Source organism: Mytilus trossulus, chromosome 3, assembly GCF_036588685.1.
Source record: "Mytilus trossulus isolate FHL-02 chromosome 3, PNRI_Mtr1.1.1.hap1, whole genome shotgun sequence".
Classification (NCBI taxonomy): Eukaryota; Metazoa; Mollusca; class Bivalvia; order Mytilida; family Mytilidae; genus Mytilus; species Mytilus trossulus.
In genome coordinates this window covers 74186215-74210892 of record NC_086375.1, presented here as the reverse complement: position 1 = coordinate 74210892, position 24678 = coordinate 74186215, and the positions used below count along the sequence as shown (strand labels likewise).

The following is a 24678-nucleotide window of genomic DNA, read 5'->3' as shown; positions in this document are numbered from 1 at the left end:
ATAATTTCGATAACATTAAAATTACAAGAACTTAATTCAATGTTCATTAATGGTTAAAAAAAAAGCTGTAACCACAGACTCAACCTAAACATAGAAAGCCATCAACGCCAACGAAATCTATATTCGATAAGGTCCTAATCAATGGCCATGCCGTTCTCAGTTGATTTTCGATCTATTAGTTGACTGTCCATTTGGTATCTTTTGCCCTTTTTTTAATAGGTTTTTGAGGTAACATTTCAAACTTTTGGACTCAGTGTATTTGGTGAAGTTTATTTATCAAAATGCTTGTATGCACTGAGGGTAAGATTGCTTCAATTTATCAGAAGGAAGTAAAATTTCATATTGCATTAGTTGTAGTTGATTTAACAGCAATTCCAGACAAAGAAAGATAACTTCAATTTTTTAGATAACTTTTAACAATTAAATCATTAATGTACTTTTAGAACAGATATAAGATTCCTGCACCTTGCAATTTTGTATTTTTTTTACACGTGTAACATCCTTTTGTGCCTTGAATATCTAAGCATATAAAATGTATTACATCGATTTCAATTTTTTTGGAAGATTTAGATATCAAGCCAGTCCCCAGTTTTTGGTGGGGTTTGTGTTGCTCAATATATTGTTGTGTTTTACGTACTAGTGTTTGTCTATTAGCCTTATCTTTTTTATCCATGGCGTTGTATGTTTATTTTCGACATACGAGTTTGAATGTCCCTTTCGCCCCTCATTTCCTGTATACAAAAAAAATGTTGTTCAGGTAAAGATTGCATGAAATGTAATCAAAATCTTTATAAATTGGTTTCAATTTCTCCGTAATAGTAAGCAAATCTTCCTCACATATATAACCTGGCTTGCTGCTCATGTTATAACAAATTATAAAAGTAATAAGTCTAATTCGGTATGTCACATTCGGGACAAATACGCAAATGTAGTTACGACATTAGGAACATAAAGGTTATCATCTGCGAAACAAATATTCTATAACGGTCAACAAACTCGCGATGACGTCCGTAAAACTTACTTCCTTGTGAGCAGCAAACATCTATCAAGGAATTTATGATAGGAAATAAAAGCTCTGGAATATCGTATCTACTGGGAGGTACAAATCATTGTGTATGTGATGATTTTGAAATTTTTAACAGGACAAAATTAAAAACTAATTATGAAAAATTTGACCACATAATTTGAATAGAGATGCAAATGATTCCAAGGTACATTCAAACTCAGAAGTCGAAAATAAACTGACAATTTGATTGTCTTTTTGTTGTTTAAAGCCAAAAACAACAGTACCTAAACCACAACATAGAAATCGAAGCAATACAAAAACTGGGGCTGACTTCATGTTTTCTGGGAGGATAAGAAGATTCTGCTCCACATATGGCATTCCCTTTAACTGAATCATTGTCCCAATAATAAATTATAGTAAACATTGTAGCAGATCTGGAAATGCACACAACAATTTTTGATAGTTTGTTTGTCATGAATATGTTGGTTTGAATACCTTCAGGAAATAATCTTCTTACTTTTAAGCATACCTAGCTAAAATGTTTACCTAGATGCTATTGCAGCATCAACTGCCAATATGTGTTTGAATAAATAGAAAACTATTGAATCATTAAAACCAATAGTCTAAGGATAATATGCAGTAGCATTATATTGGATCTAAAAGGGATGTTTTTATTCAAAAAATTATATCTATGAACGTGAGGTTTCACTATAAATATTGGCCCACACATAAGTTAAAGTGGGGTCTAGAATCTAATTATAGCCCCATGTTAAATCTGCATTTCATCGCAGGCAAAACATGAATATTTTATATCTTTACAGTGACAGAAATCAATTATGCAATTTGCATTATGACAAAAATATCCTGTGTTTTCAAATTTTGAAAAGACAAAATTGATTTCAGTTGGAACAGTGCAGGTACAAATTTTTGGCCAACCTCCAAATTATAAACACAAAAACAAATAAGCATGAAATAACCTATATTATATTGCAAATATACATTAAACAATTATTAATAATAAAGTTTCAACTTAATCCAAATATCTAATACAATTGACAACAATAATAACATGTAAGTAAGAAATTTGAAATTCTTATAAGGGACAAAAAAGTATACAAAATATTGCACAATGAGTAAAAGGTGTAGAAAACATCATGTATGACACACAAAATAGTTTTAAACTGAAGACAAAGTATTATTAGTGTGTCTGTCTTTTATGTAGTAATATTTCATTCAAATGTTGATATATCTTTTAATAATTTAGATTAATTGCATACATAGATCCCTGGTTACATAACCTATTTGAATTTGTTCCAAATTTCCAAATTTTATTTTTACTAAATGAAACCTACAATATATTATGTGCATCCAGTATGATCTCAAACTAAATAGCTACTAGATATTCTGATATCAACCATTGCCTTATTTATTTCACAGACTTTTTAAAGGCAAAATATTAACAACTAAAACTATGCTGTTTCAATAAAAATGTATGATATGCTCTAAAACTAAAATATTTGTATACTTAGTTGAGACAAAATATCACATGAAATATTTCTTTAATGAATAGAAGAAAAATAAGTAATGAAATTTACTGCAGTATCTATGGAATTGAATCACAGAAAGCACTGGACTTTACAACATAAATATAAACAATACTAAAGATTTTTGGAAATCAAATACTTGTGAGCACTTAAGGATAAACAGATAGCTATCACTTTACATAGGGAACTAAAAGTTTAACATTGTAGTATATTAGTAAGGGAAGACAATATTGGGAATTGTATATTTCTTATTATGTTCATAATTTTAGTACAAATACAAAGATTACTTTAATTTTAATATGCCCTTTAACAGACATTTTAAAACAATCAGATTCACTTAATGCCTTATGCTGAAGTGTTTCGACAGATAAAATCAAAACTGAACTCAATATAAAATATATATATCAGACAATTATATAATTAATGTTAATAAATGGATTAAATAATTTTATCAATTATACTTGAAATGAAATCTTCCACTAAACAAAATAATTCTAACATTTCTATAACAATTATACAAATAAATGTTAATATAAATTCCATCAATATATTTTATATTATAATGCCATAACCTTAATCTACTGCAAACAAAATAAAACAAATAAATATCTATAACACTAAAATAAACATATAAGGGAAAGCATATGAAAGCATCAATATATTTTGACACACAAAATATCTAGGTTTTTTAGGGCCCTGTATAGCATGCTATTCGGTGTAAGACTAAGCTAGGTGTAGAAGACTGTACTTGACCAATAATGGTTTACTTTTATAAATTGTGACTTGGATGAATACTTGTCTCATTGGTAGCTTGATTGGTTAATAAATCTAGGTTTCCCAACTATGAAACAATTGTACCATTTTTTGTTCCTTTTCTGAAACCTTAATGCCTGTTATGCCCCTTTCTAGCCAAAATTCATACTTGATATATTCAGGGCAATTTTGTTTAACATGCACAACAGTAGGTTGGATTACAGTAGATGATAAGAGATTAAAATAAATATTTAATTATTAGTATAAAAAAAAGTATATATAAAACTTTATAACACGAGCAATGCCAAAATTTAACACACAGTTCTAACAAAATTATTTCATTTAAAAAAAACATATGGTTTAGTCACAAATCTACTGACCATATTTAAACTGAAGGTTAAGGATTCAATTGAAAATGATTCCTGCTATATGTATCTTATTGAAACCTATTACAATAAATAACATAATATTATCATTTCTGAATCTGTAAAGTTCTTTAATCAAATTTTACTACTGGTATCCAGGAATGTTTGCATCACAGTCTAGCATAAAGTAAAAATGAGGTATTTTTTTTAATTTTGTGACAATGAACTTTGATTTGGTATTATAACTGCTTATTTCACAGTTTTGGTGGTTTGTCAAAATAAACTCAGTGGTTTTGATTACTAGTGTAAGTCAAGTAAGGCATGGATTTAATCACAAAATTGTATTCACAAAATTTAATCAAATCATGCAAAAAATACATGAAAATAATATAGGAGCAATTCTTTACAATGACAAAACAAAATGCTTAAAACTTTTGTAAATGATTTTTATTGTTGCAGAGATGACACAGACTACATGAAAGTGTGCAAACTGTTTCTCACTTCAGGGTTACATATCATAAGTATAAATTATAAATGACTTAAAATAATTTTAAATAATTTTAAAATGATTTTGATAATAATCCAATACATTTTCTATCTTTACAAATTATCTTTCAAATACTAAAATGAGTGAGTATTAAATGTAAACCAGTCTCTTAATTTTATTTCATTTCATTATCAAAAAATTGAATTTAAACATAGCAAGATTTTTTTAAATCAACATAAAAACATATTTCAATGAAATTAAATATCAATAAAAAAAATTAATTTGATTAAATTCCCAATACTTCTAACAATTTTTTAAGCTTTGTAAAAAAAAAATTACAAAACAATACAAAGTATAAACAATAATAGCATAAAATATAATTAACAATTGCATTAAAATTATGCTAAATACATACATTTACAACAATGATTGAGTAGAATTGGTAAAGCTTTAACAAATAACATTATTATTTCAACTCTATAAACTATCAAAGAAAAAATTAACATATTTTTAAATTCTGACAAATTAGTATCTCTAATAAAAAATCACAGACTTTTAAATTGGAATAAATTTCAAATTCAATACTTTCATAAGTATATTTTTTTCTTATACTGACAATGCATAAATATTAAAATTTCTCTATTTCTTAGCAGATTTATACTCTATTCCTTCTTTAGTTCTCAATTCTAAATTGGTTAAAATTCAAACAAGTCTAAAAATAACCTTTTCATTCTATAGTTCTGCTGATGCAATGACATTAATAAATATGATATGCCTGATGATTCTTCACAGCATGTGATAAGTCTACCACCAAAGTACAGTCCTTATTTGAGTAAATTGTCTAAAATTTATCCTTTAACAATACTTCATGACTGTGTCTTATGATTTACAAATAGTGAAATAATGAAATACAGAATTCTGCACTACACATAGATCAGGTCTTTAAGAAAGAACGTAATTTCGACTTCTAAACTTTGAATTGAGTTGAAACAAAGGAAGCATCAAAATTATTCAATGCCCAAAACATAATAATAAAGATTTTTCAATTTTAAACATTGATTTCAGATTTTCAATTTTGGTTTTTTAAATTTATTAGAATTATCACATGCTTATAGATGACAAGAAATGTATCCTTTGATAACATTGTTACTTTTGATTCAAATTTTTAAGTTATTTTTTTTATATTTACAAATGCGGTACAATTTCTTCTTTTAACATATTTTAAGTAACATACATTATTCAATAAAACTTCAGTAAAAGAGTATGTGAGTAACAAGTTTAAATCTCTAGATAGTATAACAGACAACAGATCTGCACACAAGGTAACAATACAGTACAGGAATAAAAAGTTATATCTGCCTCAGGCCACTTGCTCATACTTAGATTTGTTTATATTCTTAGCCAGACAACAGGCAAACAAAGCACCAAATAACTGAAAAATGAAGATTAATTGTTAATGTAAAGGTGAATTTCATACTATTCTACACCATTGTAATAGTGGCTTTATCTGTTAAAATTTATGACTAGACTTCATGAAATATTATTGTGTTGTTTTGGATTTTTTCAGTTTTTATGAGAAGCAGTTTCCAACTGTATTTATCTTTATAACTAGCTTTCAGTAGTCAGGGACTGGTGGTAGCACTCACATTTTGACCCTGATTTCAAAAGTACATGGCATCGTTTTAAACTTGTTGAAATCGGTGGTTTTCCTGTTAGTAGCAGCATTTTGCATGTGTTTTATCGTGTGTTTTACTTTTTAGTGTACAGTTCCTGACAGGGAAAGGATCGTTTGTGTGCACATAAACTGGTGTAACACCACCACATGTTGCACCTATACCAAATCAGTGTTATGATTAATGTTGTTTGTATGTCTGTTATTTTATCAGATGAATCACATGCTGGTAGTAGATACAAGCTGTTCTTCTGTGAAGTATTTTCTGTGAATTCTGTTATGTATCATTTTGAAAAATAATCTCTAGAGCACGCAATTATAACAAAAAAAGCACCTTCAAAACAGACTATATTTGGCATACAAATCAAAACAAAATCCTTAGCTCAAACGAAACAGAAAAAATATGATATCTAAAAAAAAATAAAAAATTCACCAGTTACGTAAATGTACTCCAGTAAAATGTGCCAAACTAAACAGACAGACATGTTGAAAATAATTCTCATTTTCTTTATATCTGGATCATACTTTTTTCTCAGAAAGTAACCCAATATACATTAGGGATCACAAATACATCTACCAAGTTACGTGAACATCAATATATAGTCCTTACCTGCAAGAATGATATTCCTAGAGCCACACCACCAATCACACCCATGTTTCCTTGCATAAAGTCCAACACAGTACCATAGCATCCCTGTGAATAAAAGGAAGTGAAATTTCTTAATGAGTTCATAATAAATCATGGGTCTAGAATATAACATAACTGCCATAGTGTTCAACATGTTCAAGTTCAACTAAACATCTTTTAAATTTAAAAAAATCTACAAAAATACACAGTGAGTGGCTGTCACTGTCCCTGTAAGATAAACAGAAAACAATTCTACATAAATTCTTATTTTCTTTTATCAACTTAACCAATTCAAATTCATTAGTAAACAAATTCATTGATTTTAATAACTGATCAACTGATCATAAAAAGCCTACAAAACAAACTACAAACAAAACTGTTTTCACAGTAAAAAGATTTTTTTTTCAAAAGGGAAACAATCCTCATAGAAAGCTACCAGCTTAAAAATCCCTGGGAAAAGAGAGATAACTGTGATTAATTATGTAAAATATTTAAAGTAGATAGATGCAGTCAGCTATTATTTCTTTATTGGATCAAAACCTATATATATATGTTTGGGATGGTCCAACATGTCCACAGCCAGGTAAAGACTTCACATCATGCAATTTTACTTTGTTGGACCCACCTTAACAGATTTCTGAGCTCGAACTGACCTAGTCCCTTAGACACCCTCACACAGCTATCCTTCTCCAGTATATGAACAATATATAAAATTAAGAATGGAAATGGGGAATATGTCAAATAGACAACAACCTTACAAAAGAGCAGACAACAGACAAAGGTCACAAATGGGTCTTCAACGCAGTGAGAAATTCCAACACCCTGAGATGGTCCTCAGCTGGCCCATAATTAAAAATGTGTACTATATATATACTAGTTCAGCCAAAATGGACGTCACACTAAACTTCAAAACATATGAAGGAACTAAAATTAAATAACATAAAAGATTAACAAAGGCCAGAGGCTCCTGACTTGAGGCAGACACAAAATTGATACAGGGTTAAACATGTTTTGTGAGATCTCATCCTCCCTTAACTACCTTACCTGTGTGTAAATTTCCATAGTGGCATTAGTTGGTGGATTTTCAGGTAAGTTTGTATGTTGGCAGGGACTTTTTCCATCTTTACAGCAGGACTTGACTACCTTACCTGTGTGTAAATTTCCATAGTGGCTTTAGTTGGTGGATTATCAGGTAAGTTTGTATGTTGGCAGGTACTTTTTCCATCTTTACAGCAGGACTTGACTACCTTACCTGTGTGTAGATTTCCATAGTTGCATTAGTTGGTGGATTATCATGTAAGTTTGTATGTTGGCAGGTACTTTTTCCATCTTTACAGCAGGACTTGACTACCTTACCTGTGTGTAAATTTCCATAGTGGCTTTAGTTGGTGGATTATCAGGTAAGTTTGTATGTTGGCAGGTACTTTTTCCATCTTTACAGCAGGACTTGACTACCTCACCTGTGTGTAGATTTCCATAGTGGCTTTAGTTGGTAGATTATCAGGTAAGTTTGTATGTTGGCAGGTACTTTTTCCATCTTTGCAGCAGGACTTGACTACCTTACCTGTTAGTAGATTTCCATAGTTGCATTAGTTGGTGGATTATCAGGTAAGTTTGTATGTTGGCAGGTACTTTTTCCATCTTTACAGCAGGACTTGACTACCTTACCTGTGTGTAGATTTCCATAGTTGCATTAGTTGGTGGATTATCAGGTAAGTTTGTATGTTGGCAGGTACTTTTTCCATCTTTACAGCAGGACTTGACTACCTTACCTGTGTGTAGATTTCCATAGTTGCATTAGTTGGTGGATTATCAGGTAAGTTTGTATGTTGGCAGGTACTTTTTCCATCTTTGCAGCAGGACTTGACTACCTTACCTGTGTGCAGATTTCCATAGTGGCATTAGTTGGTGGATTATCAGGTAAGTTTGTATGTTGGCAGGTACTTTTTCCATCTTTACAGCAGGACTTGACTACCTTACCTGTGTGTAGATTTCCATAGTTGCATTAGTTGGTGGATTATCAGGTAAGTTTGTATGTTGGCAGGTACTTTTTCCATCTTTACAGCAGGACTTGACTACCTTACCTGTGTGTAAATTTCCATAGTGGCTTTAGTTGGTGGATTATCAGGTAAGTTTGTATGTTGGCAGGTACTTTTTCCATCTTTACAGCAGGACTTGACTACCTTACCTGTGTGTAGATTTCCATAGTTGCATTAGTTGGTGGATTATCATGTAAGTTTTTATGTTGGCAGGTACTTTTTCCATCTTTACAGCAGGACTTGACTACCTTACCTGTGTGTAAATTTCCATAGTGGCTTTAGTTGGTGGATTATCAGGTAAGTTTGTATGTTGGCAGGTACTTTTTCCATCTTTACAGCAGGACTTGACTACCTTACCTGTGTGTAGATTTCCATAGTGGCTTTAGTTGGTAGATTATCAGGTAAGTTTGTATGTTGGCAGGTACTTTTTCCATCTTTGCAGCAGGACTTGACTACCTTACCTGTTAGTAGATTTCCATAGTTGCATTAGTTGGTGGATTATCAGGTAAGTTTGTATGTTGGCAGGTACTTTTTCCATCTTTACAGCAGGACTTGACTACCTTACCTGTGTGTAGATTTCCATAGTTGCATTAGTTGGTGGATTATCAGGTAAGTTTGTATGTTGGCAGGTACTTTTTCCATCTTTACAGCAGGACTTGACTACCTTACCTGTGTGTAGATTTCCATAGTTGCATTAGTTAGTGGATTATCAGGTAAGTTTGTATGTTGGCAGGTACTTTTTCCATCTTTGCAGCAGGACTTGACTACCTTACCTGTGTGTAGATTTCCATAGTTGCATTAGTTGGTGGATTATCAGGTAAGTTTGTATGTTGGCAGGTACTTTTTCCATCTTTGCAGCAGGACTTGACTACCTTACCTGTGTGCAGATTTCCATAGTGGCATTAGTTGGTGGATTATCAGGTAAGTTTGTATGTTGGCAGGTACTTTTTCCATCTTTACAGCAGGACTTGACTACCTTACCTGTGTGTAGATTTCCATAGTTGCATTAGTTGGTGGATTATCAGGTAAGTTTGTATGTTGGCAGGTACTTTTTCCATCTTTACAGCAGGAAGTTGGTACTTTTTTTTCTCCACCTGCAAAACTTGTGGTAAACCAGTCTGTGTAATCCATACTCCCACAACACTTTAACTGTAATATCATATTGTAAAATTATCTCTCAAAGAATATAAGTCTCTATAAAATTCCTACATACAAACAGAAAAATTCTATTTGAAGTATTTTTTCTACAACACTTTTGCTATACTCATGAAATATGAGCACCTACGTGTTACTTGCTACAGATCGAATAACATAGAAAGATAACAAATAAAAGAACTAATTTTCTATGTATATATATATATATATATATAAACTAAATGGGAGATACGATCATGTTATCCAGCTGTAGCATTCTCCAACATTAGAACTAATGATACCTAACCTACAAAAAATAATTCAATTTGACTATTACATCAGAACTTTTTCAGATTTATTCACAAATTAAAAGATGCTAATGATGTCTCTAAAAATGTGTCACTGTACCAGTGCCCTTTTGTGTAGTACAGTACCCATGTGTGTTTTCCAAATTTCTCCAACCCTAATCAACCAATCACCAGATGTCTTCACACCAAATAAAGACACCAACTGTGACATGTGAACTTGTTAACTGTTAGAATTAGGTTAATTTTACTTTTACAGCTGGGGTGTCAAACATATAAATGTAAATTAAACTTTAAAAAAAAATATTGTACATGTAGACATATTAAAACAGAGTGGTGTATTAAATGTGATAATTTCTTTTATTAAAAACGATTATCGTAAGAAAACATATCTCATTTTTTTCTTCAATTACCAGGGATCTGGCAGAGTATATGTCACAATAAAGCATACATAATTAGACAATATCATAATTGATTGGGTTTAGTTTCACATTAAACTTAGACATTAATTTAATAAATATTAAACTGTAAAAGTTGATTTTCATAAAGGACAAACTGTTATTCAACAATATACTACATTCACCTGTATCACTAATTTAACAAAATTTTACATCAAATCAGAAACAGACATGGAGATGGCAAGTTTGGTACAAGCTTTTATATTTGTAGTTTTATTGATAATTCAACTTTGTTTAACCTGCTTGTTTCTAAAATACAGTCAATAAATAAAGAAAAAGAGATGTTCCCTTAAAGAGAGACACTATCTTTTGCTGGAAATCATCCTTACTTACTTACTTATCCTCTTCATACCAAGTAGGACATAAGGCATAAGGAAATCATCCTTGCCTTTAGTGAATTATGTTCTCTTGAACATGGTGAAGATAGACAGGATATTACCTTTTGTTGGAGATCAATCCATACCTTTTAAGAATCATATTCCCTCTAGGAGAGACAAGATATTACCTTTTGCTGGAGACCATCCATGCTTATAGAGAGATATGTATCCCTGAAGAAAGACAAGATATATGTAGAATAATAGGTAGTTGAGTTTTTGATACTGACTATATCATGTGGAATATCTAGACGAGCCCGAATTACCGATAATACATTTTGTTGGAGATCAATCCATGCTTTTAAGAATTATATTCGCTTTAGGAGAGACAAGATATTACCTTTTGCTGGAGATCATCCATTCCTGTAGAGATTTCTGTATCATTGCCATACTGGTTCAATGCATTCTTTAGTCCATCTCTAAATCCTTTTTCCAGCTATTAAAATGATAAAATGTTCTCATTAAAACTATTTAAACAATGTCTGAAAGGAAAATGTACATTTTAGGGTTTATTAAGCCTTGAAAATTTATTGAATACAAAAAACAGTAACATTGCTTTTGACAATTTCCTTAACTTTAGAATGGACAAAATTTTGAGCTATCAAAAAATTGTGTGTTTATATTAATATGTCTAGAAAGATAAAATGCATGTTTATCTGTTTATAATATAATGTTTAATTTTATTCTTTTGTAATTTGATCTGTTCTTTGTTGAGTAAAGCAGATACAATTCTTCATAGTATTATTATACTTATATTATGATGTATGATATTGTTCTGAATTGGAATGTGACACTATAATAAAATATTTGTTCTGTCTGTCTGTATATTATCAATTATAATAGTTAACTGATTTTGTTTCAATCAAAATAAGATTATATTTTTTAATCAAATCGCACAAATATATCCAGACTTACTTAGTCTTACGACAAAGGTCATTGGGTTGTTTCTGACAGGAAAAATTAAACCCCCCTTTTCCGAACATATTACATGCAATGTAAGTTTAAAACTAGGCAAATGAAATTCATCTAAAATATAATGCTGGACAGATGAAATCTCCTCTGAATAAATGCTGAAACTGTTGTATGACAATTGATGTAATGGCTGACTTTAAGGTGGTACAAATGTACCTAACACTAGTACTACAGGGAGACAACTCTGTAAAATCAGCCAAACGTTTTTATTAGTTGTGTTGTTAATTAAGGGAATATTAAGCTTCTCAATGATCAAAATTAGAGTTTGTCAAACTGCTACATAGCCAGTGTAATTTTTCTAATAAATTGGTTGGTTTAATTTTTTTTAATTTTTTTTTATTTTTGTCAAAGGGTCAGAGCAAATACTTTGTCAAAATTTTAGGAAAATTAAAAGAGCCTCATTAATTTTAGTGAAGGTGTTGGGTACCAGCTTAAACACAATAAACCAGTTATTACATATATATTGTATGCACATTTACCATACAATAAAAAAATTATACCTTTCCTTTGTAGGCAAATCCTGCTGCTCCTGTGGAAAGCATTACAACAAATATAACAATAAGGAATGCAGCATACTGAAAGAAAAAAAGATACAACTAATAAAACAATTTTCAAGAACAAGATGATGTGGTATCAATCTGATTTAATTAAACCAAACAGAAAATTTCATGATAAGTAAGAGAAAACGAAACCCCTAGAGTGACAAGAAAATAAATTCTATGACTTAAGATTTTGTTTACATTTATGTGTGTTTTTTTAAGGGCAAAAGGTAGACAGAGGACAATTAGCAAGATAAGAAGCTTTAAGGAGCCTGTATCCTACCATGTGACAGGGTCGTCGGTTATCAAGATATTACTAATCACAAATAGCTAACCTGGTAGCTGTACATAATATTGACTTAGTCTTAGATAAAGTTTTTTTTTAATTAGTTGTTAGTGGCTATGAACTAGCTGTCAGTAACTGCCAGTACTATCAGATAAGTGCTTAGTGTCTTTTTGTTGTTGGGATATACAAAAGTACCTGGCCACTTCCACTCTGTGTTTTTGTTATATGTATTTCAATTTTTTTCCATCTGAAGAGTTAAGCATTTTTCAACTAATTCTTATAGTTTGTTCCTATGTTGTACCGTACATATTGCACCACTGTCCTAGGTTAGGGGAGGGTTAGGACCCCACTTACATGTTTAACCCTGCCCATTCTGTATCTATGTGCCTGTCCCAAGTCAGGGGCCTGTATTTCAGTGGTTGTCATTTGTCGATGTGTTACATATTTGTTTTAGTTCATTTTTTGTACATAGACATGCTTCATTTTAGGGCCTTGTATAGCCCACTCTGTGATCTATAGTTGTCAATTTTTGTGTCATTTGGTCTCGTGTGGAGAATTGTTTCATTGGCAATCATACCACATCTTCATTTTTATATTAACATACCCATTAGATTTTAAACAAGAATGCGTCTGTAGTACACAGATGCCCCACCTTCACGCGAACATTTTCTATATTCAGTGGACCATGAAATGGGGGTCAAATCTTTAATCAAAGGAAGCATGTGTACTAATTTCCAAGTTGATTGGGCTTCAACTTCATCAAAACTACCTTGACCAAAAACTTAAACCTGAAGTGGGAAGACGAATGAATGCAGGGATAAATGAAAGGACCCACAGACAGAAAATTATAATGTCCCAAAGTGGGGCATAATAATCAAAATTATTGAACTGGAATATATATGTTTGTGACCACATTTTGATCTCATTGGAACAATGCGAGAATCTTTTGGGGAAAACAGTGTGTACATCACTCATAGTTTTGTCTATTACAAGATAGCCATCAATACAAAAATAAGAAGTTGTAGTATAATTGACAATGAAACAACAATCCACCACACTTCAGATGAAGTTGATCTAAGTAATGTTATGCCACCATTAGGTCTTCAACAAAGAGAACCAGATGCTCCGCAGGGCGTAGCTTTATACGACCGCAGAGGTTGAACCCTGAACGGTTGGGGCAAGTATGGACACAACATTCAAGCTGGATTCAGCTCTAAATTTGGATTGTGATTAAATAGTTGACACAGCATAGGTTTCTGGCACAGAATGAATGTGTTCTAATGAACTTAAAATTTTTATTTTCTCTTAGAGCAATTCACTATGCTGTTGAATATTAATCCTCTCAAAAAAATGTTTGAAGAAATTTTCTTTTTATTTATGAAATTTCAATTGAGAAAAATTGAACCCAATTTTTTTAATCACATCCCCCTTTCCCTTATTCCAAAACTAATCTCAATTAAAATTTCTAATGGTGTTTGCAACAATAACTACTCATTTAAATACATCATAAAATATTAAGATGTAAAAAAACTGCTTGTTATCACTGAATGGTAAAGATTATTTTAATTTATCAGTTGGTAGTAAAAAGTGAATATACATTGTATATTGTATATAACAAAGATTTAAGTTGATTCTGGACAAAGAAAGATAACTCCAATTAAAAAAAATTCTTGCTCTTGCACAATATTGTGCAATTAGATATTTCTTGCTTACTATTCTGGACAAAGAAAGATAACTCTAATTAAAAAAAATTGCTATTTCACAATATTGTGCAATTAGATATTTCTTGACATTGCGCAATACTGTGCAATTGAAAAGACTTGCTATTGCACAATACTTAATATAATAATTTTAGATCCTGATTTGGACCAACTTGAAAACTGGGCCCATAATCAAAAATCTAAGTACATGCTTGGATTCAGCATATCAAAGAACCCCAAGATTTCAATTTTTGTTAAAATCAAACTAAGTTTAATTTTGGACCCTTTGGACTTTAATGTAGACCAATTTGAAAACAGGACCAAAAATGAAGAATCTACATACACAGTTAGATTTGGCATATCAAAGAACCCCATTTATTCAATTTTTGATGAAATCAAACAAAGTTTAATTTTGGACCCCGATTTGGACCAACTTGAAAACTGGGCCAATAATCAAGAAACAAAGTACATTTTTAGATTCAGCATATCAAAGAACCCAACCCATTCATTTTTTGTCAAAATCAAACTAAGTTTAATTTTGGACCCTTTGGACCTTAATGTAGACCAATTTGAAAACGGGACCAAAAGTTAAGAATCTACATACACAGTTAGATTCCGCATATCAAAGAACCCCAATTATTCAATTTTGATGAAATCAAACAAAGTTTAATTTTGGACCCTTTGGGCCCCTTATTCTGTTGGGACCAAAACTCCCAAAATCAATACCAACCTTCCTTTTATGGTCATACAACCTTGTGTTTAAATTTCATAGATTTCTATTTACTTATACTAACGTTATGGTGCGAAAACCAAGAAAAATGCTTATTTGGGTCCCTTTTTGGCCCCTAATTCCTAAACTGTTGGGACCTAAACTCCCAAAATCAATACCAACCTTCCTTTTGAGGTCATAAACATTGTGTTTAAATTTCATTGATTTCTATTTACTTAAACTAAAGTTATTGTGCAAAAACCAAGAATAATGCTTATTTGGGCCCTTTTTTGGCCCCTAATTCCTAAACTGATGAAACCAAAACTCCCAAAATCAATCACAACCTTTCTTTTGTGGTCATAAACCTTGTGTCAAAATTTCATAGATTTCTATTAACTTAAACTAAAGTTATAGTGCGAAAACCAAGAAAATGCTTATTTGGGCCCTTTTTGGCCCCTAATTCCTCAAATGTTGGGACCAAAACTCCCAAAATCAATACCAACCTTCATTTTGTGGTCTGACATAAACCTTGTGTTAAAATTTCAAAGATTTCTATTCACTTTTACTAAAGTTAGAGTGCGAAAACAAAAAGTATTCGGACGACGACGACGACAACACAGACGCCAACGTGATAGCAATATACGACGAAATTTTTTTCAAATTTTGCGGTCGTATAAAAACAGATACACTTAAGTTTACAATATAAAAAGGCCCCTACACGAAGAATATGAAACAATTCAAATGAGAAAACTACCAGCCTGATTTATATACAAAACAATAAACAAAAACTTGTTTGTATAACATACAGCAACAAACAACAATGGATCACAGGCTCCTGACTTGGCAAATACAGAATGTGGTGATTTAAACATGTACTTTTATAAAACTACAACCATGACAACATTGTCATTGTTTGAGGAACTTCTATTTTTGTCTGCTATGTAGATGACTGGTAGAAAGCAAAGTTTTGTTCATCCTTATAAAACATTTAAAAAGTATGTTTAAGTTTAGGATTTCCTTTCTAAAAATCATAAGACTCTATTCAATCATGTTTCAAGGTTAAAAGAATATTTCAATAAATAGAATGCTTATAAATGGTAATAACAACTTGTCATGTAAAAGTTTTTTACATAATAACTTTGGGTAAATGTGACCTATATATTTATCAAGTTGTTTACCGTATATAAGAGTATGGTATTTCCTTTAATTGTGCAGCAACAGCCCAAGGATCCTACAACCACAATGGCCACACCAACTCCTATCAGAATGTATGGAGATTCTTTGTAGTATATAGAGGATAGTTCCATATATTTATACAAATCTACTTTGGTCCATATTCCTAAAGCTAGAATGGCTATACCAGTAACCTGGATAACAAAAAAAGGAAATGATCAGCAATTGATTCATGATGATATATATACAATTTTGCACATTTGTTTCTGCTTTGGTTATCACACAGATAAACTTCAATGTTATTCAAATACAATATTTATTTTTGTATTTTTTGGGAATTATAAATAGCAAACAATCAGATGAAACTTTGATATCAGATGCCAGTAACTTTAATATGTATTGTTAAACCATGAAAGTAATATATTGTCAATATACATTTGTAATACTTCCATGGTTAAACTGACAAAAAAAATAGTCACTAATAAGTCTTTTGAAGACAAAATACTAGTCTGGCAAACAAAATTTCAATCCTGGTACAATGTATCGATCTATGTAATTAATTTTCAATTCTAATAGTACAAATCCAACAAATAGAATGCTTTTGACCATTACATTTCATAATGGGTCTCCTAACTTTAAGACTCTGAAATTTCTTTTCCAAATCACAAAGAAAGTTGTATTGGCCATGAAAATGATCTCTAAGGATACATTTAAATTTGAAACAAAATACTTATTTTGTGACAAACTGTCGTCTCCTTCTGGCCTGAGAATTTTTTTAAAAGATATAATTATGCCTTCCATTAAATTGGTATTTTTGTTCATAAATTAAATATCATTATTGGTAATTATTCAAATTCAGATTCTATTAGGAAATCTTTTACCATTTTATTTTTATTTCAAGGATTCAGCTTCTTTTTCTCCTTTCCTGAAAGGATAGAAGGTTATGTCTTGAACAATAAGCACCAATTACACTGTACAGTAAGTTATTTCAAATCCACAAAAATGACAAAATGAGTCAAAGACTGATTTTTATTAAGGCAGTGGCTATTTTGCCAGCAAAAATAGCCTTAAAGCCTTATAGGAGCTATCTATTGCAAAGGAACATATATAAATGTGCAGTTCATGTCTTCAGTGGCAGCATCTCTTTTGTGCAAGACTAAAAAAATTGCATCAAAAGTAGGGCACTAGTTTTATATTATTAATTCATATACTGAAAATCTAATAAAAACTGGCAAAATAGCAAAACTGTAAATAACAGAATAAATTGTTGTTTTGCTGGAACTGGCAAATTAGCGCCAAGGAGGCTATATTGTGGGAGTTAGTTAATTAACCCCTATTAAAGAGGTAAAGCTAGACTTCAAAGCAAATATGTCCGCAATAAAACCATTGCATACTAATAATTTAAACAATCATTTTGACTGTTCAATTTTTTATTTTGAGGAAATGAGAATAATATGATGTTGACAGCTGTTCTGGGTAAACAACTCAATAAATTACGAATTAAAACAGATTTGAATTCTTATCTCTAAAATAAGCTTTAAAATAATTAAACATATGTTTTGTTTACCCAAAATAAGAAGTTGAAAACCATTAACAAGGTTTTCATGCATGCAACTGCTGGACCAGTTGCCATCGTAGAACCCATTTTACCAGTCATTTTCTATGTATGGATGAACTGTCACAGTCTTGTGATGTAATAATCGTATGCAAATCAATACTAGTGTTATCAGATATTTGTTGTGGGTGTTTACGTGGCGGAAATGTGTATTCTAAATTTAGGTCATAAACGTAACGGCAATTTAAACATTCCGGATATTATCTGCATGCAGAAATTGAAAAAAAAAAAACACACTCAAAGTGCACTCAAACAACAGGAAAGTTACAACATAGGAAATTTGTTTCAAGGTGAAAAAAGTATACATATATAACGTTTAGTAATGTTGTTTTTTTTGTAAAAATTATGTTATTTCAATTTGTTAAAGTATCATATCTCAAGTCCAAATAATTATGACGTCTTAATTGACCGCTCATGCTTATACTTTTTTGCTTCAGTTGCAAGGGCGGATCCATTCATTTTGAAAAGGGGGTTCCCAACCCAGTACAAAGGGGAGCCAGCTATGTGTCCCCATTCAAATGCACTGATCGTTAAATAAAAAGGGGGGGTTCCAACCCCGGACACCCCCCCCCCCTTTTGGATCCGCCATGAGTTGACGCCTAGCCTTTCAAGACGTCATAATAATTTGAAATAATCTCAAGTTAACATTTTGTACTGCTTATGACCGTGGACTTATCCAGTATCGTATCCTTGATAAAAAAAAAACTAGGTAAAAAACGTTCAGAACATATGACTACAAACGTTTTTTTCTTCTGGCAGCCGGCATTCATGATCACGGAAAAAATGAAAATTCGCGTATATTTAAATGCAGTGGCTATGTCCCGGCTCTGATTAAAATATCCTTATTTAAGCCTGCAAAATAGCCTATTATTCAAAGTGCCTGTGCTATAGCTGGACATAGCTATTTTACCGGCACCAGCCGATGATTTAATGAATTTGTCAGATGCCGCAAAAATAGAAAATTTGTTATCTGCTGGCCCGATAATAGGTGAGCGGAAGCCAGGTTAAAACTATTTTTTTCAACACATATATAATTCAAAGCACTTACTATTATTTCAAAAGCAAGTTAAATTTAAACGTTTATTTTTATTTTTGGAGCTATGTGATTGACTTTGTTTCAATGCAAAATGGTTATCAAATTTATGATGCAATGAGATCTTTAACTTTTATTTTTTCATAGTCATATGCAGCTCTGACAGTTACATGTAAAAAATTATTATGCATACATGAAGCATTTTAGAAATAATTTCAAGTTCATGTTGTGATAGGTTTGGATTGCTACAAATGCATGAATGTTCAATGAATTTGTTTCCCTGTCATAAATTCTTCTTTACACTTTGACTTTGATAAATGTTTTTAAACGAGTATAGGATTAAACAAGAGGCTGTCACAACGACAGCAAACCGGCTTTATTAACATTTATTTGTGTCCTGGCAATATCACAAGAACCATTACTGATGATTGGTGAAAGTGAAAATCGTCAATATCAAATTTGACCTCCATTTTGTCATCAGTATCAAAATATTAAAATTTGAAAAGCTTAGATTGAATGGTTCGTGAGTAAATGCAACAACGTGAATGGAAGCACCATTTTACGATCTTTCAAGATTCATAACTCCTGAACGGTAAAAGTCAAAATCGTCATTATTGAACTTGACCTCCATTTAGTCATCAGTAACAAAATATTAAAATTTGGGAAGCTTTGGTAGAACAGTTCATGCGTAAATGCACGGACACGACTGTAAACGTCATTTTACGATCTTTGAGGAACCATAACTACTGAACGGTAAAAGTCAAAATCATCATTATTGAACTTGACCTCTATTTTGTCATCAGTAACAACATATTAGAATTTGAAAAGCTTTGGTTAAATGGTTCATGAGAAAATGCACGGACACGACTGGAAACACCATTTTTCTATCATTCAAGAACCATAACTCCTGAACGGTAAAAGTCAAAATCGTTATTATTGAACTTGACCTCCATTTTGTCACCAGTAATGACATATTAAAATTTGGGAAGCTTTGGTAGAACAGTTCATGCGTAAATGCACGGACACGACTGGAAACTCCCTTTTCAATCTTTCAAGAACCATAACTCCTGAACGGTAAAAGTCAAAATCGCCATTATTGAACTTGACCTTCATTTAGTTGTCAGTAATAAAATATTAAAATTCTAAAAGCTTTGATTGAACGGTTCATGAGTTAATGCACGTACAACATTTGAGTGCCGCCCGCCCGCCCGCCCGCCGAGCATTCCCAAATCAATAACCGACATTTTTGTCACAAAAATCCGGTTTAAAATGGTTATCTGTTTTCTTATGGTATTTCTGTAAAACATTTGATTTTTTTTAAAGTTAACATGCAATGCACATATTCATATCTTTACAAAAGCAAAAATAGAACAATAGTTTGCTTTACAATATAAACGGCAGCAGTTCTTTTGCGCCAATTACTGTTTTTCAGTGGTAACATTTGCGCCAAATTTTGTTTCGAAAATGTTTAAATTGCGCCAATATTTGGAACTCATTTGCGTCAATTTACCAGTACACATATCTATCATAAATATTAACGATTTAAATATATTTATTCTTATTCTTGGCTTAAAAAGTATCATATGTCCGGATATTTCACCATGAAGATGAGAATCCGGAGAGAAATGACTTAAAATTCATTAGACAGTCGATGTACAGAGAGAGAATAAAAACTTATTGCTTTGCTGAATATTTAATAAAGATATGCCAATATACAAGAAAGTATAAGCTTTTGCTGACTATGTTTTTGCCACATATGTTGTTGACACAGTGCTTTGTTCCCAACATGCGTATGGGCATTATTAATATTAGGAATTATCACGAACTGTTTTATGCATTTCATCCTTCAATATTTGTGTTTTTGGACAATAAAGCTGGCCCCCTGCCCCCCCCCCCCCCCCCCCCTAAATCTGCCTCTGTATATTTCATTCATATGTATTCTGACTGTTTCTATTTTGCTTTGTGTATTTCGACATGGCAGCGGTCAGTGCAGATAGCATATGATGACGGACTGACTTTAATTTTATGTAAGTTAACTACACAACTGGTGAGGTATGGTATTTTTTTTTATAATATAGCCTTAGTTTTGTGGTTTAAGGAGTAACCATTTTATATTCGATTGATGACTGTGACGAATGAGAACATAAATAAATTGAATGATTTTAGAATTTAAAGTCCTTATATAAAATAATTTGAGTACACGTACACGCGAAGACAGAGTTTAAAGTATGTATAACCTGAAGCAAGGATTTACAACTAACATATAATTATACGTCTTTGCCTGAGGAAAAGAAACAGTGATAATCATCTCATTACTTCGATAAACTTTGACTTGTTGTCCTTTCGTAAATGGTCTTTAGGTTGATAAACTTTTACTATAATTTAAAAATAAAATGTTCAAGCCTGCGTGCTATAAAATATGGTTAAAGAAACAAAACATTTGTTTTATAAGGTCCACATTGTTTCTGTTAACCAGTACAATATCCAATTACATATGTAGAATATCTCAACGAGGAGGAGGGAAGCACACCAAAATCCAGAAGAAACAAAATAAACACAAAATGAAATTACAATTTTTTTCCTTCATCTATATCATACAACTTCTTAAACTTTTCCCAGGTTTACAAGACGGGTATGTTTATTCTATATACATTATAGTTTAAACACAACCATATTTGTCAATATAACCTTAATTCCCATGAACTACTTTAATTTCGAAATAATAAGGCACAAACGGAAAGTGTACAGGTCATTGGCCTGATAAAGTTCTGTTTTGTAAATCTACCAAACACTTGACTAGTGAAGTTGTAAAGGATTGAGGCGAAATAATTCACAAAAGAATTCAATCTAATGAGATTATAACTTAACGTGATATTTTGAAAACACGTGTCCGATCACGAGGTCTAGGTTACCGTTATGCAAGTATGTTATGAAACATTTAAATATAGACAAGACCATTAACATTTGTATAACAGTCTGAAGAAACTTTTGAAAGGTTCACACGGTAAGAAAACTTACTCTTTCTTCAATAGCATGAATAATTATTATTTTATGTTTTATAGACGACAACAGTGAAATTATAACTTATTATAAGAGATAAATTAACATTTCTGTAGGTTGTTTTTAAGAATCAATTAATGTATGTTTGTGCATAGTGAATGAAAGGTATAGCCTTATTATTTCTAACTTCGTATGAATTATATCAAATGCAAATTTTTTGAGAGGAAAGAATTAATTACTAAGACGGCCTTCAACTCTCTATGTAGCCTGAACTATCAGAAGCCTCTGGTTTTAATGGTTTAAAATTGTGATCAAGTTCAAACAACTTGTAACATTGTCATGAACACTTTTAACATGTTTAACAAACCATATAGATTAAAATTTAAAAGTGTAAAATCGTATTTCTGCATTCGTATCGTTTTTATTCCTAGACATATCACGGCCAACAACTCAGTTTTCGATATTACAATTAATGTCTGCTATAGCTACTGTTTACTAAATGAATAATTAGTTGCAGCAACGCAATTTGAGTATTAGAATTGAAAGGTTTTTTGTTTTTTTAGCGATTGCAGAATTAATTAAATAATAATACTTTTTTGTTTGTTTCAGAAAATGGATCGCGTTACTTATGTTGTGTTACTGGTAGCGGCATGTGTTATGTACGCAGTGGCAACCATCTTTAATTCACTATCTGGAGGCGGCCCTAATGGTAAGTATTTAAAACAAAATACTGACATGACTGATGAAGAACATAAATTCTAATGCAACAACGTTTGTAAGGTTCATTTTGATTGGATAACGTCACTTATTTACATGGCATCAATTGACAATTGATGCTATGGGACGTACTCGCAAGCGCAGACGGCGTATGACAGATTTTAAATACATGTTTTAACGTTGTTTTCTGTCAGTTTCATCAGAATGGAGATAACAATATTGTATTTTAAGCTCCGACGGCATCAATTGGGGATTTGATGGTCGCAAATACCCGTTGACTGTCTCCGCTAACGCGTCAAAGTAAACTTAATTTGCGACCATCAAATCCCCAATTGATGCCGTCGGAGCTTAAAATACAATACAGTTATCTCCTAACAAGAATATAAAGATTTGGAAAATATCATGCAAAACATAAGAAAAATCGTAGTTCATAAATTAGTATGTATGTGTTAAAAACAGATTACCCATGCAGTTAGAAAAGCGATTTGTTATGGGTTAATTTTAACGTTTTGATTTTAAGCTTCCCTGACCTATTGTCATGTGATTTTTTGCTCTCGGCGACGTCCATCCGTTTCACATTGTGGTCCTCCTCTAGGAATAAATGAACAGAAGACATTCCAACTCGGTAGAAATGTTTCCAACACCACTGTACTTATCAGTTGCTTATATATACTGCTTTACAAAGTGTTTTTATTTCATTCCAGCAATTTTTAAGAGCAATACTGGAGACATATCTGACAAATACTACCAAGAGGTTACACCAGCCGGTTGGACTTTCAGCATCTGGGGTGTCATATATATATGGGAAACATTATGGCTAGTTTACGCAATAGTCAATATATTCCGGAAGACCGAATCAGGATTCGTATTCAACAACCCAGAATTGATGTCGGCACCATTTTTCGTTATTTTTACGATCAACATGGGTATGAATCTAGCCTGGATTTTTCTGTTTGACAGGCAACATTTGGAGCCATGTCTAGCGATTTTGTTTTTAATGTACGTTACTCTTTACATGTGTCTGTTCTTAAGCTACAGAGCTTTGGATCAAAATCTTCAGAGCCTTCAAAAGCAAGAAAGGAAAGCAGATATTTGGTTAACCCGTATATTGGTCCAAAATGGATTATCCGTTTACGCCACGTGGTGTACAATTGCAACAAACCTGAACTTAAGCATGGTACTTATATACAGAGGTTCGTTAGACCTATCAGTTCATGATGGCGGAACCGTCACTCTTTCAGTTATTGCTGCACAGATCCTTGTATTTGTTGTATTAGACTTTTTCTTTTGGGACAGATACACACGATACACTTTAACACCATACTGTGTAGTCATTGTTGCTCTGGTTGGAAGTTTGACCAAAAACTATTCTGAGGGTAACAGAAACTCAATTTTCACCATCGTTTTGTTGTCTATAGCTGTTGCTATTTTTATTATAAAAATAGTTCTTACAATAGTGAGACACATCAGAAATCCATTGAAGGGCATGGTTATCTCCGAAACAAAAGAAAATTTAAAAAATCAAGTTGTCTGATTTTCTAAAAATGTTAAGGCATTATGCATAATATTGACTGGACTAAACTTTTAGGATTGACGGGCATTTTACGCAAATCCTGGTGCTAGCGAAGTTTCAACTGTGATAATGATCAGATACCTCTATTTTCGCAAAAAGAACAAAATTTGTGTACCGTTGAATGCATGTTTTTTTTAATAATTCTATAATAGTTATTTTAGTAATAGAATAAAGAATTTTGTACTTTCTAGTTTAATTCGTCTATATAACCTAATATAACACCCAAAGCTTGCTTAATTTTATATCATACATGTTATTTGTTCAGAAAACATCTAGACGAACTGTTTGCACGAACATTTCACTTTGTCTGTGAAATTACCCGGAGAGGTAGGACCAATAGTAGAGGGGCATTATGTTTTCTGGTCTGTGCCTCCGTTCGTTCGTTCGTCCGTCCGTCTGTGCGTCCGTCTGTGCGTCCGTTCTTCCCGCTTCAGGGTTAAGTTTTTGGTCGAGGTAGTTTTTGATGAAGTTGAAGTCCAATCAATTTGAAACTTAGTACACATGTTCCCCATGATATGATCTTTCTAATTTTAATGCCAAATTATAGTTTTGACCCCAATTACATGGTCCACTGAACATAGAAAATGATAGTGCGA

General features: G+C 31.9%; 2 protein-coding genes across 2 annotated transcripts; one reads left to right on the top strand and one right to left on the bottom strand.

The window, feature by feature from the left end:
- Nucleotides 1–1968: 1968 nt before the first annotated feature.
- LOC134712390 (tetraspanin-7-like) lies at nucleotides 1969–17895 on the bottom strand. Its single transcript, XM_063573885.1, has 7 exons — nucleotides 17712–17895; nucleotides 16150–16338; nucleotides 12238–12312; nucleotides 11106–11201; nucleotides 9476–9643; nucleotides 6438–6521; nucleotides 1969–5587 (listed from the first exon to the last, which is right to left on the bottom strand). The coding sequence occupies exons 1-7, from the start codon at nucleotides 17799–17801 to the stop codon at nucleotides 5516–5518; spliced, it is 774 nt and encodes a 257-aa protein (XP_063429955.1). The 5' UTR covers nucleotides 17802–17895; the 3' UTR covers nucleotides 1969–5515.
- A 3687-nt stretch (nucleotides 17896–21582) lies between these two features.
- LOC134712388 (uncharacterized) lies at nucleotides 21583–24266 on the top strand. Its single transcript, XM_063573883.1, has 3 exons — nucleotides 21583–21796; nucleotides 22402–22501; nucleotides 23214–24266. Exons 2-3 carry the CDS (start codon nucleotides 22405–22407, stop codon nucleotides 24041–24043), a joined length of 927 nt encoding a protein of 308 aa, XP_063429953.1. The 5' UTR covers nucleotides 21583–21796; nucleotides 22402–22404; the 3' UTR covers nucleotides 24044–24266.
- The last annotated feature ends 412 nt before the right edge of the window (nucleotides 24267–24678 follow it).

Bases quoted from the DNA above. Each gene is read 5' to 3' on its own strand.
- LOC134712390 (XM_063573885.1), bottom strand. From the start codon at position 17,801: ATGACTGGTAAAATGGGTTCTACGATGGCAACTGGTCCAGCAGTTGCA. The intron at 12,313-16,149 runs GTAAACAACTTG...TTTTTCTTTCAG, and splicing joins ATACCATACTCTTATATACG to TATGCTGCATTCCTTATTGT. The intron at 9,644-11,105 runs GTAATATCTTGT...ATGATATTACAG, and splicing joins TGGATGATCTCCAGCAAAAG to TTAAAGTGTTGTGGGAGTAT.
- LOC134712388 (XM_063573883.1), top strand. From the start codon at position 22,405: ATGGATCGCGTTACTTATGTTGTGTTACTGGTAGCGGCATGTGTTATG. The intron at 22,502-23,213 runs GTAAGTATTTAA...ATTTCATTCCAG, and splicing joins ATCTGGAGGCGGCCCTAATG to CAATTTTTAAGAGCAATACT.